We start from the raw sequence: 15,868 nt of genomic DNA, 5'->3' as shown, positions 1-15,868 counted from the left end.
GACAGCTTCTAGTTCTGCCCTTTCACACAAGTGGAGCTATTCTTCTCATATCCAATTTATCAAAAAGTTTTCTTTTAAGGATCTCTGTCTAATTATTCCTCAGCCTCTCTCCTCAACATTCCAGAGTCAAGGAATTAGCTGCTGAAATTTCCTCAGTTATGGGAAGTTTAACAAACTGAAACTACAAGGTCGGGTTAGAAATGGACTATGATTTGAAGGCATTTATCAAAGGACCAGCATTTGGGAACGATACATTCAGTGGCCATTTTATTAGGTATTTCCGTACACCTGCTTGTTAACACAATTATCGAATCAACCAATCATGTGGCGGCAACTCAATGCATTAAAGCATGCAGACATGGTCAAGAGGTTCTGTTGTTGTTCAGTCCAAACATCCGAATGGGGAAGAAATGTGACCTCAGTGGCTTTGACCATAGAGCGATTGTTGGTGTCAGACAGGGAGGTCTGAGTATCTCAGAAACTGCTGATCTCCTGGGATTTTCAGGCACAACAGTCTCGAGTTTAGAGATTGGGCGAAAACCAAAAAAAAATCATCCCGTGAGCCGCAGTTCTGTGGGCGAAAACGCCCTCTTAATGAGAGAGATCAGGGGTGAATGGCCAGACTGGCTTAAACTGACAGGAAGGCGGGTGTAACTTAAATAACCACGCGTTGCAATTGTGGTGTGCAGACGAGCACTCTGAACCTTGAAATGGACGGGCCACAGCACCCAGTAATCACTTTGAGGTACAGGTGGTCTCCAATAAATTGGCCTCTGAATGTATTTCCCAATGCTCCCTGAACCATCTTCGATCTGGCATGGATGTAATTAGTGGGAGAGAGAATCAGACAGAGCTGACTTCCATCTCGGTAACTTCCCCCCGCCCCCCCCAACCGCTTATCTGTCCACGTTTGTCGCAACAACACTTCGTCAGAAAGATATCTAAAATCAGATGGTTCTCTCCGCACCCGGGTCACATACTACGAGGGGCGGCGCAGTAAAAGAAACACAGTGCGTAAAAAAAGTTCACAGTACAAACTATTTACTTAAATACAGGTATAACCACAGAAATATCAAATAAAACGCACATTTTTGAACCCAGTCTGTTAAAACTAAAACCAGCGAGGAAAACAAACTCAAACGAGAGGGGGAAATAATTTACAAACGAGCGGTGCTGCGCGCAGCGTTTCGAGATTCACCGGGCACCTTTTCTGTATACAAGTCAGTTGAAAGAGTCCTGATCTCCTGTGCCACTCTGCTCGGCGCCCGGCCAGTTCACTAACCCCTTCTGTCCACTCAGTGTTTATTTCGGACCAGTGCTTCAGTGAGATATCTCCCTCTGCTTCTCGAGGTAGCAAGAAGCCAATGTCATCTTCCGTACATCTTTAATTTTACCTTTCAGCGTCAGTCTCTCTTGCTCAGAAGCCCTGCAGTTTCTGCGTTAATACTATCTGGCATCCACTGCTGATGTGAGTCATAACTTTTTGTTTCAGTTGGGAGACCTGGTCCCTCAGGACGGTGGCCGTGGACGCCAGCCCCGCATTGTCCGATTTCAGCGTCTTCACTTTGTCTTCCAGCCGGGCTATCCTTTCAAGTTTCCTCTTGCGGCACTTAGAAGCGGCCACCCGGTTCCTCATGCGCTTCCTCTCCGCCTTGATGCGCTCTTGGTTTTCCATGTCGATGGGAGAGAGCGGCGGGGTCTCTCCTCGGCTCTGCACCTCGGGCACGGTCTGCGGCTCCTCCTTGAGCGTCTGCAGCCTCGGGTGACCCACGGGCACCGGGGCCAGGTTGTAGGCGAGCGGCTGGGGAGGCAGGTAGCTGATGGTGGCGGTGGGGTAACTTGCGCCGGCCGACAAGGCGTTGGAATTGTAGGCGGTGAGGTTCGTGTAGACTGGCGGCACCTCCGAGGGCACCGAGCTCCCGTACGCATTGTTGGCGTTGCAGTTCATGCCCGAGCCGGAGATGGACACGTTGGGCGCGACATGGTTTATTTTGTGCAGCTCTTCCAGCGCCTTCACGAAGCCATCCGCAAAGCCCTCCTGCTCGTCCGTGATGTTCCTCGAACAGAAATACTGTCCGGGGGTGGGCGTGGTGGTGATCACCCCATTACTCGATTGGATGATCAGCCGCTCCAACTCGGGAGAGGCGAGTTTCAAGAGTCCCGAGTCGCCACTGTTCAACATGCCCTCGTCTTGGGTCCTGGGCTGCGGTTTCAATGACCGGGACGGCTCGACCAGGTTGAGGTTAAGATTGGGCTTTAGGTATTTGGACCCGTACTCGTGTAGAGCGCCGTCGGAAGCCCCGTAGCCCGTAAAGAAGGAATCGTCGTGATAGAATGGCTGCTCCATCTTTGTAGACATAGAAAACCCACACAATTCACTTGGCGAGAGTCCTGAGGGGTTTCTTGCACAGCCGAGTGACCGTCCGCTCTCCAGCGAGACTCAAGTGTACAGCCGCCGGAAGGCTGGCAGCAACTGCAAAGTTCCCTTGGATACGGATGGATGGTTGGGGGTCGCTCCGTCGGCTTGCGAATTGCCTCGGTTCGCTTTCAGATGTGGGATCAGCCCGGAGAGAGTCCACTTTATTTTGCCGATGACAGCAGCAGTCAGCTCTCTTTCTCTCTGCCTGTCTCTCTGTATCTGTTCTTGGATGCGAGTGAACAGTGTCTCTCTCTCTCTCTCTTTCTCTCTGTATGTCTGTCTGATCTACAGTAACATCCTCCAGTTCAATGTATTCGCTCGCTCTTCCATGACTTCTTAAATAGCCGAGGTGATGTCAGCGTTCCGCCCACTGTGGGTGCGTGCGTGCGTGTGTTCGTGTTTTCTGTTATTTCCTCCCCCTGTCCCTCCGTCCCTCGTAACGGTAGAGGCCAGCAGAGAGCTTAGAAACTCGTTAACCCTCTTGTTACTGAAAACAGGTACCTGGTTATTTTCCACTAGCGTAACCGAGACTCCTATATTTTCTTCGCCCAATTTAATTTATATATACACGTGTACATACACATCAAATTACAATATACTGAATGTATATAATGAATCGATACTATTAAATAAGATATACAATATATAATATATATACTGAATGCATACTATTAAAGATGATTATAGATGTATATGTAATTTATATTGTTTTTATGTATTGGAATGTACTGTTGCCGCAAAACAACAACTTTCAGGACAAATGTCCGTGATATTAAGCCTGATTCTGCTTAAGAATACAGATCTACTTAAAGGCTTGCATGAAAAAAAAAGAGGAAGACTAGGATTCCGATAGTGATTTGAACATTCATTCTCAGGTTGTGGGCAAGGCCATCAACTACAGCTCTTCAGTAAATCCTCATCCATTCAATTCCCCCTTGCTATAATTCTAAGGCCACGCACAACGCAGACGAGGGAAGGATGAGAGATACCCCGCGCTGAAGCCCAGCAGATGATGGATTTGCGACCTCCTAGCCCTGTCACAGAGGCTAGATTTTTACTTCAGACTTATGCAATGAACTGAATTTAAATGGTTTATTCCCCTGCTGGGATTTGACCTCTAGGATTACTAGTCCGGTAATCACTATGCTCCCATCACCGGACCCCAGTTCATTCCATCCTACAGCCGTCACCGCGCCCGAACTGGCAGCCCAACCGATGAGACGTTCCCAGTCCTTGGTGTAGTATTTTGAAATGCTTGAGGCGATTCTGGTGTGAGCTCCTCAACAGTTCTTCGAAATAGTGTAAAGGGGATATTTGTGCTGACCGGGAGGTTCCTACACTGCTTAGTAATGACTGGTGTAATACAGGAAACGTGGGAGTAATTCCCACAAATATCGGTCTATAAGGGTCACATCATTTCAGTGAAGCTAGTTAAAAGATCTTAAATATTGACGGCGTTTTGTTGACCTTGTTCAGTCGTACATCCGAGCTGGTGTGATTGTGTAGCCGGGATAGAAGTCACATTGCTAGATTAGGTGATCGGGGAACATAAAGAGAACCAGATCTGTGCATGCTCGTGTTTGGACGAGGCAGGGGTTAAATAACGAAGGGCGTCTTATGAGTAGTCCTCCGAGGTTCGTCATCTTATCGTGGTGGAGGTCTGGGACTTCCTGAGATCCCAAGAGCGATGCCGGCTGGAGTTTAGCTCCAGGTAGGGTCACCCGTGGCGGTAAGGTCAAGGGAGAGGGCGATCTAACTAACACCTCAACGTTGGAGCCGGCCGAAGATGACACCTCATAACAGCAGTGAAATGACCCGAATTGCCTTGCATTGCGCGCCACCGGACCCTGAGGCAGATCTGTCAAGGTGGCTGTTCAGGTATCCGCCTCCCCACGTTACACAAAGACACGCACAGACGTTCTCCACTAAAGGAATAACCTCTTCGGAGAGGCTCGTACTCGTCTCCAGTGATGACACCACCACCACTACTACTACGAGTTGTCTAATGATACACGAAAGTTACTATATTAACCATGTTTAAATATCAGCAGTTACTTGCAATACTTTGATGAGCTTTGATGGACAAAAGTAGACTCGATTTGATTACTTTCAGCGTCAAATAACTATTGAACACCTCTACTCAGTGACCTCTTGATTAGGTACCCCCTGCAGCAAATAAAGTGGCCACTGGGTGAGTGTATGTTCGTGGTCTACTGCCGCAGCAGCTCGTCCACTTCAAGGCTCGACGTGTTGTGCGTTCAGAGGCGCTTTTCCACAGACCAGTGTTTTATTTGAGTTGCTGTCGCCTTCCTGTCACATTTCTTCCCCACTCTGATGTTTGGTCTGAACCATTACTGAACCTCTTGACCACGTCGGCAAGCTTTTGTGCATTGAGTTGCTGCCACATGACTAGCTGTAGCGGATTAGATATTTGCATTAACGAGCAGAAGTACAGATATTCCAAATAAAGTGGTCACTAGGTGTGTGTGCATAGACTCACGCATCTCCAAACTAAGCAATGCTGAAGAGGGCTATCAGACTCTACTTACGTAAAAATCTAATGCCCGAGGCAGCGTACGATTGGCTCCTTGCCAAAATCCGAATTGCCATCCCAGATGCAGGCTATCCTTTGTGTACAACGTTGTGATGCTTGCCGGGACTTCAGAGAGAACGTACAATAAATGAAACAAGTTAAAATCGCATCACAGGATCTTTGATGTTCATCCCAGATTGGGTTTTTGTCTCATTTGCAAGTGACTTGAATGTTAACCCCAATCCCTGGTGCTGTCGGTGTGGAGTTTGCATGTTCTCCCTTTGATCATGCGTGTATGGCCTCGGTGCTTCGGTTTCCTCCGACACTCACACCCCAAAGATATGGGCACCGGTAGAGTAATAGTCCACAGTGAATTGCCATTAGTGCATTGGTCAAAGGTAGAATCGGTGCGGGGAAGGTGGGGGGAATAGATGGGAATGCGGGGCGAATAAAATGGGGTTAGTGAAGGATTGGTGGAGGTGAGTGGCTGATGGTCAGTGCGGCCAGATTCCGTGCTGTATGACCGCACTCAAAGAGGCAGTGTCCATGGTGCCGAGACACCACCTTCTTCCTACGTACAGACTTTTCCGTATCAGCCCTTCACTCTGCAATGGGACTAGGATCTCAGCTTCATGATCTGTTTTGAGAGACCATACCACTGTTCACATTAGTGCAGTGCTTTTATGCAGGACCGTGTGTGTGTGTGTGTGTGTGTGTGTGTGTGTGTGTGTGTGTGTGTGTGTGTTGGGTAACTAGTACTGCACACTATCACTAACACATCTAATATATATTCCATCCATGGCCACTTTTGTTCTGCTTTACCCTTTTTTTTTTAAAAAAAAGCTAATCTTTGCAAATAAAGTGTGAGATTTGTCTGTATTTGCAGAACTGTTTTTCAACTGCAGAAGCAGTAACAGACCAATAGTGCCAAATTGAAAGGAACCTTACAGGACCTGTATTAAGTTACACATTTCTCACAGTATAATACATGTTTCTAAAACCCAGGTTCAGTATGTACAGCTCAGTGGCCACTTTATTAGGTGTACCTGTTAAAGGCGTCGGTTAATCTTGTGAGACCATGGATCTGTGCCTGGAAAGTCTTCACTCTCCAGGGCACAGGCCTGGGCAAGGTTGTATTGAAGACCAGCAGTTGCCCATGCTGCAAGTCTCCCCTCTCCACGACACCAACGTTGTCCAAGGGAAGGGCATTAGGACCCATACAGCTTGGCACCAGTGTCATCACAGAGCAATGTGTGATTAAGTGCCTTGCTCAAAGACACAACACAACTGCCTCGGCTGGGGGTCCAACTCACGACCTTCAGATCGCTAGCCAAATGCCTTAACCACTTGGCCACATGCCCACACACATATACAGGTATACCTGTACACCTGCACATTAATGCAAACATCTCATCAGCTAGTCATGTTGCAGTAACTCAGTGCACAAAAGCATGCAGACATGGTCGAGATGTTCTGTCGATGTCCGGACCAAACATCAGCATGGGGAAGGAAAGCTGAGAGGAAGGCAACAGTAATTCAAATAACCATTAATTACAACAGTGGTGTGCAGAAGAGTATCTCTGAATGCACAACACCTTGAACTTTGAAGTGGATGGGCTAAATATTACAAACGTACACTCACTAGCCTCTTTATTAGGTGCAAGAGATACCTAACAAAGAGGCCGCTGAGCCTTAATGGTGGGTAGGCTGGTGCCGGTGATGTAATGGGCCATTTTAACCATTACACACACACACGCACACACACACACACACACACACACACACACACACACACACACAAATTCCTGCATAAAAGCACTGCACTAATGTGAACAGAGGTATGGTCTCTCAAAACAGATCATTAAGCTGAGACCCTAGCCCCATTGTAGAGTGAAGGGCTGATACAGAAAAGTCTGTATGTAGGAAGAAGGTGGTGTCTTGGCGCCATGGACACTGCCTTCCTGTCCACCATCCTTCCTTGATGGCCCCCTTGTCAGTCCAAATATATATTCCATTCTTACTGTGACTGCTTAACATGGTGCAATGAATTTACATCATTTACCCTAGGAATGATTTATCTCAGGTCACTGGCACCAGATTAGCACATGTGATGGCTTTTTGGATCCAATTGACATTAAATACATGGGGTTGGCCCCATTTCTGAAAGCCCTTCCTTTCTACTGAATCCTTGCCTTCAAATCCCAGGAACTGTTCCACCCTTCCACGCCCTGTGCTCAGGTGTTGACTGCTTGCATCAGCCATTTCAGTTTATGAAACACTCATACATACATTTTATTCCCTCCTTTTAATTAATTTATGAGTACTTTACACGTGAAGATGCCAGCAGCAGAGTCCAGAGGATTTTCCCATTCAATATAGCAAGCAGTCACAATTAAATGTGGCTCTTCACGCTGCAATTAACTGGAAGGCAGTGGTGTTCCTCCCTTTGTTCTAGCATGACTTGTTGCCTGTCAGTGCATTAGCCACACTATTGCTTGCCTGAGATGTAGCCAACAAATTCTGGTTCTGTCCCAGACAGTTTATAACAAGCTGCAGGAGTTGGATTTGTCTCTGTTTATATCAGTCTTTGACAGATCCCATCCAGACCACTCTGGGGACTGTATAAACGCAGGACTTAGACGAGAGGAACAGTTTATCCATTTTATTAGAAGTTTTCAGGATGTTGCCTGGTAGATGGAGTGGAAACCATTTCCGCTGGTTGGCAGACTTGGACTTCAGGGCAAGGTCTAAAATATTGTGCCTTGCTGTCAACTCGAACCAGTCTGTCCATTCTCTTCTGATCTCTCTCATTAATAAGGCATTTTTGCCCACATAACCACAGCTCACTGGAACTTTTATTTGTTTTTTGCTTCATTCTCTGTAAACTCTAGACTCTGCTGTGCATGAAAATCCCAGGAGATCAGCGGTTTCTGAGATACTCAAACCACCCTATCTGACACCAACAGTCATTCCATGGTTAAAGTCATTTAGATCACATGTCATCCCCATTCTGATATTTGGTCTGAACAACAACTGAACCTCTTGACCATGTCTGCATGCTTTTATGCATTGAGTTGCTGCCACATGATTGGCTGATTAGATATTTGCATTAACAAGTGGGGGTAAAGGAGGTACGTAATAGAGTAACATTGAGTGTAAATTGCTGGGATTCAAACTCATGCCTCTGGATTGACAGACTGAAACTTTTGCTTTTGTCCAACTACTTAACTACTATCATTCAGTATCCAATGAGGTCGTTTGATCAATAGGGACACCATGCTGGAGGACCTCAGCAGGTCAGGCAGCATCTGTGGAGGGAAATAAACAGTCGCCATTTCTGGTTGAGGCCCTTCATCGGGACTGGAAAGGAAGGGAGCAGAAGCTAGGAAAAAGGGGTACAAGCTGGGAGGTGAGAGTTCAGACCAAGTGAGGGGGACGGTGTGTGGAGGGGGGAGGGGAGAATGAAGTAGGAAGCTGGGAGGTGATAGTTGGAAAAGATAAAGGGCTGAAGAAGAAGAACACTAATAGGAGGGGACCATGGAAGAAAAGGCAGGAGGAGGGGAACCAGAGAAAGGAGATGGACAGGCCAGGAAGTTGAGGGAGGAGAAGAGAAGGGGTGAGAGTGTAAGCAGAATGGGAAATGGAAAAAGAATCAGATTGGTGGGTGGTGCTGGGGAAACAGATAGGAACGCTCACTGGAAGTTAGAGAAATCAGTGTTCATCATATCGGGTTGGAGACCGTCCAAATGAAATAAGATGTTATGCTCCTCCAGCCTAAGGACTACCCTTGAAGACACTTGCAAGGGTAGTGTTTGGAAGGGTATCTGACTAACAGATGCCAGAAAATGAATGATGCCTGTACTAGTCCTGAGTGTAGTTGTGAAATAATCTGCGATTTGAGATTATAGGAGGGACCCGAGCACCCTCCCTGCCCTTTGCTAATCTCCACACAGGGTCCAATGTCCAAACTTGCTGCATGGTTTGCACGCAGTTTTTCAGTGAACAGTATTTACGTTCTTGCTTTGGCGTTGCATGCTGTTGTGCTCTCAAATCTTCAGATTCCTCCCAGCAACATATCAAATTCAAGTTCAAGTTTGTTGTTATTCGACTATATACATGTATACAGCTAAACGAAACAATATTGCTCAGGGACCAAGGCGCAAAATACAGTACATATATCACATATAGCATGTAACATAATATTAACACAATAATATTAGTGGATAAAAATGTCCATGTACAGGTTGATATAAAGTACATATTCAACATAGAGTTAAATATGCAACAATATACTGCTACTGGCACTGTAATAAGGAGTGTGTACTGGGTGTGCACTGTAATAAGGAGTGTGTACTGGGTGTGCACTGTAATAAGGAGTGTGTACTGGGTGTGCACTGTAATAAGGAGTGTGTACTGGGTGTTCAGAAGTCTCAAAGCCTGGGAGAGAAAGCTGTTACCCAGTCTAACTGCTCTTGTTCTTATACTGCGGTACCTCATGTCTGATGGTAGGAGGTCAAAGAGATTGTAGTCTGTCGGGAGGGGTCTTTGACAATGCTGAGGGCTTGGCAAACGCTCTGCGAACACAGTGCTTTTGACACTTTATTATGTCAATTAGAAGGCAGCCTTTACACTCTGCAAATATAGCAGAGTAAATTTTGCATTATAACTCAGTCCAACACCCTGATTTGAACCACGCCCTTGTAACCATGCTGATGCAGTTCAGCATGATATCCACAGCTGCACTCTGTGGCGTCACAAATTGTGTATTATTGTATTGTTTCCATAGAGCAAATTTTGTGGTGAATTGCAACAGAAAACTGAACCACGTTATCTAGAGTCATAGAACACTACAGCACAGAAACAGGTCCTTCCACCTAGCTAGTCCATGCAGAACTATTATTCTGCCTAACCCCATTGACCTGCGTGGACCATAGCCCCTCATAGCTCTCCCATCCATGTACTTGTCCAAACTTCCCTTAACTGTCGAAATCAAACCCATGTTCACAAATTCTGCTGGCAGCTCATTCCACATTTTCATCACCCTCAGAGTGAAGAAATTCCCCCTCATGTTCCCCTTAAGCATTTCACTTTTCGCTCTTAATCCTTGACCTCTAGTTCCAATTTCACCCAAACTCAGTGGAAAAAGCCTGCTTGCATTTACCCTATCTATACCCCTCATAATACCTCCATGAAATCGTCCCTCATCCTCCTACGCTCTGGGAAATAAAGCTTTATCCTACTTAACCTTTTCCTATAACTTAGGTCCTCAATTCCTGGCAACATCCTTGTAAATTTGCCCTGCACTCTTTCAATCTTATTGATACCTTCCCTGTAGGTAGCTGACAAGACTGCACACAATACTCGAAATTAGTCCTCACCAACGTTTTATGCAACATCAGCATAACATCCCAAATCCTGTACTCAATACTTTGATTTAAAAAGGTCAATGTGCTGGAACGTCTCTTTAGCTACCTGCAACACCACTTTCAAGGAATTATGGATCTGTATTCCCAGATCCGTCTGTTCTACCACACTCCTCTGTGCCCTACTGCTCATCCTGTCAGCCCTGCCCTGGTTTGTCCTCCCAAAGTGCAACACCTCACACTTGTCTGCATTAAATTCCATCTGACATTTTTCATCCTTCTTTTCTCCAGCTGGTCCAGGTTCTGCTGCAAGCTTTGATAGACTTCCTTGCTGTACACTACGCCCCCAAAAATGGTGTCATCCGCAGATTTGTGAAAGCTATTAATACGGTTATTGTTATTTGCTTACTATGTATCGTTTGCATGATTTTGCTTTCACACATTGCGTGTTTGATTAAGTGTGTGGGGTTTTCTTTGTTTAGTGGCTGCCTCCACGAAGACAAATCTCACGGTTGTATTTTGTACACATACTCTGATAGTCATTGTACCTTGAACTTTGCTGATCCAATTTACCAGATTATCAGATATTTAACATCAGATATTTCTCTAAATGGTGTTTCAAGCATCAACATGCTATACAGCAACCAAGAGAAAATCTGCAGATGCTGGAAATCCAAAGCGATGCCCTCACAATGCTGGAGGAACTCAGCAGGCCAGGCAACATCTGTGGAAAAGAATAAACGGTCGTCATTTTGGGCCGAGACCCCTATCAGGACATTGTGTTGCGATATACAAAGAGTGACTCTGAGAGAGCGACTCTAATCTCACTCCACTACCTAAGCATTCAACAGTCTTGTTATTGGTGCTGCCTTTGGAATTCCCCAGATGTTACATATCTGGTTTTCTTTTCATTCTTAACCAATCCCTGAAATCTTAAGCTGACTAGTTTTTGCTCCAGTTCTCTACAGTGATAAGGCTATGACTTACAATGTCAATTTGGGCACTCCATGTTCTTCTACAGATAGGATAAGACTTTCCTGGTTGGGCAGGTAGATGGTTGAACTGTGAGGTGATACATTAATTTAACATATATGCAGGGCTTGTATAGGCTCCTGCGCCACTACTTCCCTTCAACCATTCGGATCTTGAGCCATTTGACAAAACCATAATGACTGCAGTTTAACAACACTACGACCACCCTGGCCACCTTGTAGCAAACAACAGGAATTCTGCAGCTGCTGGAAATTCAAGCAACACACATCAAAGTTGCCGGTTGAACGCAGCAGGCCAGGCAGCATCTCTAGGAAGAGGTGCAGTCGACGTTTCAGGCCGAGACCCTTCGTCAGTCCTGAGACGCTACCTCTTCCTAGAGATGCTGCCTGGCCCGCTGCGTTCACCAGCAACTTTGATGTGTGCCACCTTGTAGCAAAATGGATTTCACCAAGTCATGCAGCATCTATGGAGGGAGATAAACAGTCAACATTTTGGGCTGAGACCCTTCATTCAGACTGGAAAGGAAGGGGCCAGAAGCTGGAATAAGAAGGTGTGTGGAGGGGAAAGAGTACAGGCTGGCAGGTGATAGGTGAGACTAGGTGTGGGGGAAGGCGGGTGTGTCAGGGAGGGTAGATAATGTGAGAAGCTGGGAGAGGGCAGGCGGAAGAGGTAAGGGGCTGAAGAAGAAGGAATCTAATTGGAGAGGACAGTTGACCATGCAATAAGGGAAGGAGGAAGGGAACTAAAGGGTTGTGATGGGCAGGTGTGGAGAAGCAAAGGGGTGAAAACCAGACTGAGGAATGGAAAAAGAGAAGGTCAGGTAGCTTTGAGGAAGCAGGGATTCTGCAGAAAGTCTTAGGCTGATTGGGAAATTGGGCAAAGAAGTGGTGGATGGAATATAGTCCAGGGAAGTGTATGGTCATACAGTTTGGTAGAAGGAATAAAGGCATGGACTATTTTATAAGTGATGAAAAAGTTCATAAACCAGAGATGCAAAAGGACATGAGAGGATTCTCTAAAGGTTAACCCGCAGGTTGACTCACTGTTTGCATTCATTTTGAGTGGAGTAGAATATAAGAGCAAGGATGTAATGTTGAGGCTTCATCAGGCATTGGTCAGATACACTTGAGTATTATGAGCAGTTTTGGGCCTCTATCTTTGGAGAGAGTTCAGAGGAGGTTCATGAGAATGATTCTGAGAATGAAACGACTAACATATAAGGAGTGTTTGATGACTTTAGGTCTGTACTTGTTGGAGTTTAGAAGGACAAAAGGGGGTGAGGCATCTCATTGAAACCAATTGAATACTGAAAGGCCTAGGTAGAGTGGATGTGGAAAGGATGTTTCCTACAGTGGGTGAGTCTAGAACCAGAGGCCATAGCCTCAGAATAGAGATGAGGAGGAATTTCTTTAGCCAGTGGGTCATGAATCTGTGGATTTCATTGCCACGGGTAGCTATGGAGGGCAAGTCATTGAGCACAAGTTCTTGACTAGTCAGGGTGTCAGAGGTTACAGTTAGAAGGCAGAAGAATGGAACTGAGAGGGATAATAAATCATCCATAATGGAATAGCAGAGCAAACTTGATGGGCTGAATGGCCTATTTCTGCTCCTATGTCTTATGGTCTTATTAAGAAATGATACCATGATAAGACATGATCACACTGAACAGCAGAGCAGAAATGAAGGGCCAAATAGCCTACTCCTGTTGCTATTTCTTCTGCTCTTGCGTTAACTTCCAGCAATTGGGACCATAAAGCGAACGAGCTAAATTGATCAGAAATCCAAGGCAATTGTGACAGTATAGCTTGTGTTTTTTTGTAACATGATGTAGTATTCCAATTGGAATAATCTGATTTCTTTAGATAAAGCAGATGGTTTACAGACAAGACAAACAGATTTAAAAGCTACAGCAAAGACGGATGTGAGAAAGATCATTTTATAAACAGTGTGGTTATGATCTGGAACTTACTGCTGAAGTGAATAGGCACTCAATAAAAATTATTTTCATTAAATTGGGGAAAGAGCAGGAAATGTTACAGTTTGGATTGTTCTGTTATGATCCAGCATGGATGTGATGGAGCAATTGTTTCTGCTGTATGCTGTAGCAATTCTAGGATTCTATGGTTAAAAAAAAAGGAACATCAAATGCCATGCTGAACACTGGTAATGGTATTTTTTGATGTACTATATAATAGCAACTAGTGTCTTAACTTGAATCAAGTTCTTGTTACATCATCTCTTGGCTCCCAGAACAGTTTTTATTTCCAAATTCCCATGCTCATTTTCAAACCCGCCATTGTCCTAATCTCTGTACCAGCCACAATCAAAGCTTGGAGTCAAAGTTCAAATAAATTTATTTTCAAATTACTTGTATGTTACCATATACTACCTTGAGATTCGTTTTCTTGCAGGCATTCACAGTGGAGCAAAGAAATACGACATAAAACATTGAGTGTGGGACTTCAGGCTCCTGTAGAGAGGAAATTAAGAACCTGGTGGCATGGTGCGAAGACAAATAACCTATCCCTCAACGTCAGCAAGACGAAGGAATTGGTTGTTGACTTCAGAAGGAGTAGCGGACCGCACCACCCAATTTACATCGGTAGAGCGCAAGTGGAACAAGTCAATATCACAAATGACCTGACTTGGTCCAACCAAGCAGAGCTCACTGCCAAGAAGGCCCACCAGCGCCTTTACTTCCTGAGAAAACTAAAGAAATTTGGCCTGTCCCCTAAAACCCTCACTAATTTTTTATACACATCAAAGTTGCTGGTGAACGCAGCAGGCCAGGCAGCATCTCTAGGAAGAGGTACAGTCGACGTTTCGGCCCAAAACGTCGACCGTACCTCTTCCTAGAGATGCTGCATGGCCTGCTGCATTCACCAGCAACTTTGATGTGTGTAGCTTGAATTTCCAGCATCTGCAGAATTCCTCCTGTTTGCTAATTTTTTATGGATACACCGTAGAAAGCATTCTTCTAGGGTGCATCACAACCTGGTATGGAAGTTGTCCTGTCCAAGACCAAAAGAAGCTGAAGAAGATCGTGAACACGGCGCAGCACATCACACAAAACAATCTTCCATCCATGGACTCACTTTACACTGCACACTGTCGGAGCAGTGCTGCCAGGATAATCAAGGACATGACCCACCCAGCCAACACACTTTTCATCCCTCTTCCTCTGGGAGAAGGCTCAGGAGCTTGAAGACTCATACGGCCAGATTTGGGAACAGCTTCTTTCCAATTGTGATAAGACTGCTGAATGGATCCTGACCCGGATCTGGGCCGTACCCTCCAAATATCTGGACCTGCCTCTCGGTTTTTTTGCACTACCTTACTTTCCATTTTTCTGTTTTCTATTTATGATTTATAATATAAATTTTTAATATTTACTGATTTTTTTTACTATTTTTAATATTTAATATTTGTAATCCAGGAAGCAGGAAGCGCAAAATCAAATATCGCTGTGATGCTTGTACATCTAGTATCAATTGTTTGGCGACAATAAAGTATAAAGTATAAGGTACCTTCTCCCTGATGGTAGTAATGAGAAGAGGGCACATCCTGAGTGATGGATGCTGCTTTCTTGAGGTGCCACCTGTTGAAAGTGTCCTTGATGGTGTGGAGGGTTGTGCCCATGACAGAACTGGCAGAGTCTATAGCCCCTGCGGGCTTCTCCAATCCTGCACATTGGCACCTTACCAGGCTGCAATGCACCGTCGGAATGCTCTCCACGTTACATCTATAGAAACTTGCAAGAGTCTTTAGTGACATAACAAACCTCCTCAAACTCCTAATGAGGTAGATCAGCCGGCATGCCTTGTGATTGCAGCAATATATTGGGTCCAAGACAGAACCGCCAAGATGTTGATACCCTGGAACTTGAAGCTCCTCACACTTTCCACCACTGAACACTCAATGAGTGCTGGTATGTGTTTTGTTGACTTCCTTTTCCTGAAATCCACAATCGAATCTTCAGTTTTGCAACACCACTCAACCAGCCAATCTACCTAATTCCTGTATGTCTCCTTGCCACTCAGATTTTGCCAGTAACGGTGCTGTCATTGGTTTAAGCTGTGTCTAGTAACACAGTCATGAATCTAGAGAGGGTAAAGCAGTGGGCTGAGCACACATCTTTGAGATGCCACTGTATCGATCGTCAGCGAGGAGGAGATCTTTTTCCCGATCCATACTGACTGTGGTCTCCCAGTGAGGACGTTGAGGATCCATTTGCAGGGTGAGGTATACAGGCATAAGTTTTGAAGTTTGTAGATTCGTACTGAGGAGATTGTGGTCGAATGCCGAGCTGTAATTGATAAGCCACAGCCTGACCTAAGCTCTGCTGTTTTCAAGGTGCTCCAGGTCTGAGTGGACAGCCAGTGAGGGAGCATCCACCTAGACCTCTTGTGGTGGTCCCAGGTCGTTCCTCAGGCGAGAGTTAATTCCAGATCGGTCTTTTTTAAATAGAATGATCACCTCTCAAAGTACTGTCATATGTTGAAAGATTGGAGCGACTGGGGTTGTATACACTGGAATTTAGAAGGATGAGAGGGGATCTGA

At 45.4% G+C, this 15,868-nt stretch overlaps 1 protein-coding gene across 1 annotated transcript; it reads right to left on the bottom strand.

Annotated features, from left to right (window-relative positions):
• Positions 1–912: 912 nt before the first annotated feature.
• On the bottom strand, positions 913–2,734 carry junba (JunB proto-oncogene, AP-1 transcription factor subunit a). Its single transcript, XM_063035741.1, has one exon. It carries the CDS (start codon positions 2,357–2,359, stop codon positions 1,418–1,420), a length of 942 nt encoding a protein of 313 aa, XP_062891811.1. The 5' UTR covers positions 2,360–2,734; the 3' UTR covers positions 913–1,417.
• Between the last annotated feature and the right edge of the window lie 13,134 nt (positions 2,735–15,868).

Source organism: Mobula hypostoma, chromosome 29 (assembly GCF_963921235.1).
Source record: "Mobula hypostoma chromosome 29, sMobHyp1.1, whole genome shotgun sequence".
NCBI classification, from domain to species: domain Eukaryota; kingdom Metazoa; phylum Chordata; class Chondrichthyes; order Myliobatiformes; family Myliobatidae; genus Mobula; species Mobula hypostoma.
Note: the sequence above shows the minus strand (reverse complement) of the source record. Positions and strands in the feature narration are given on the sequence as shown.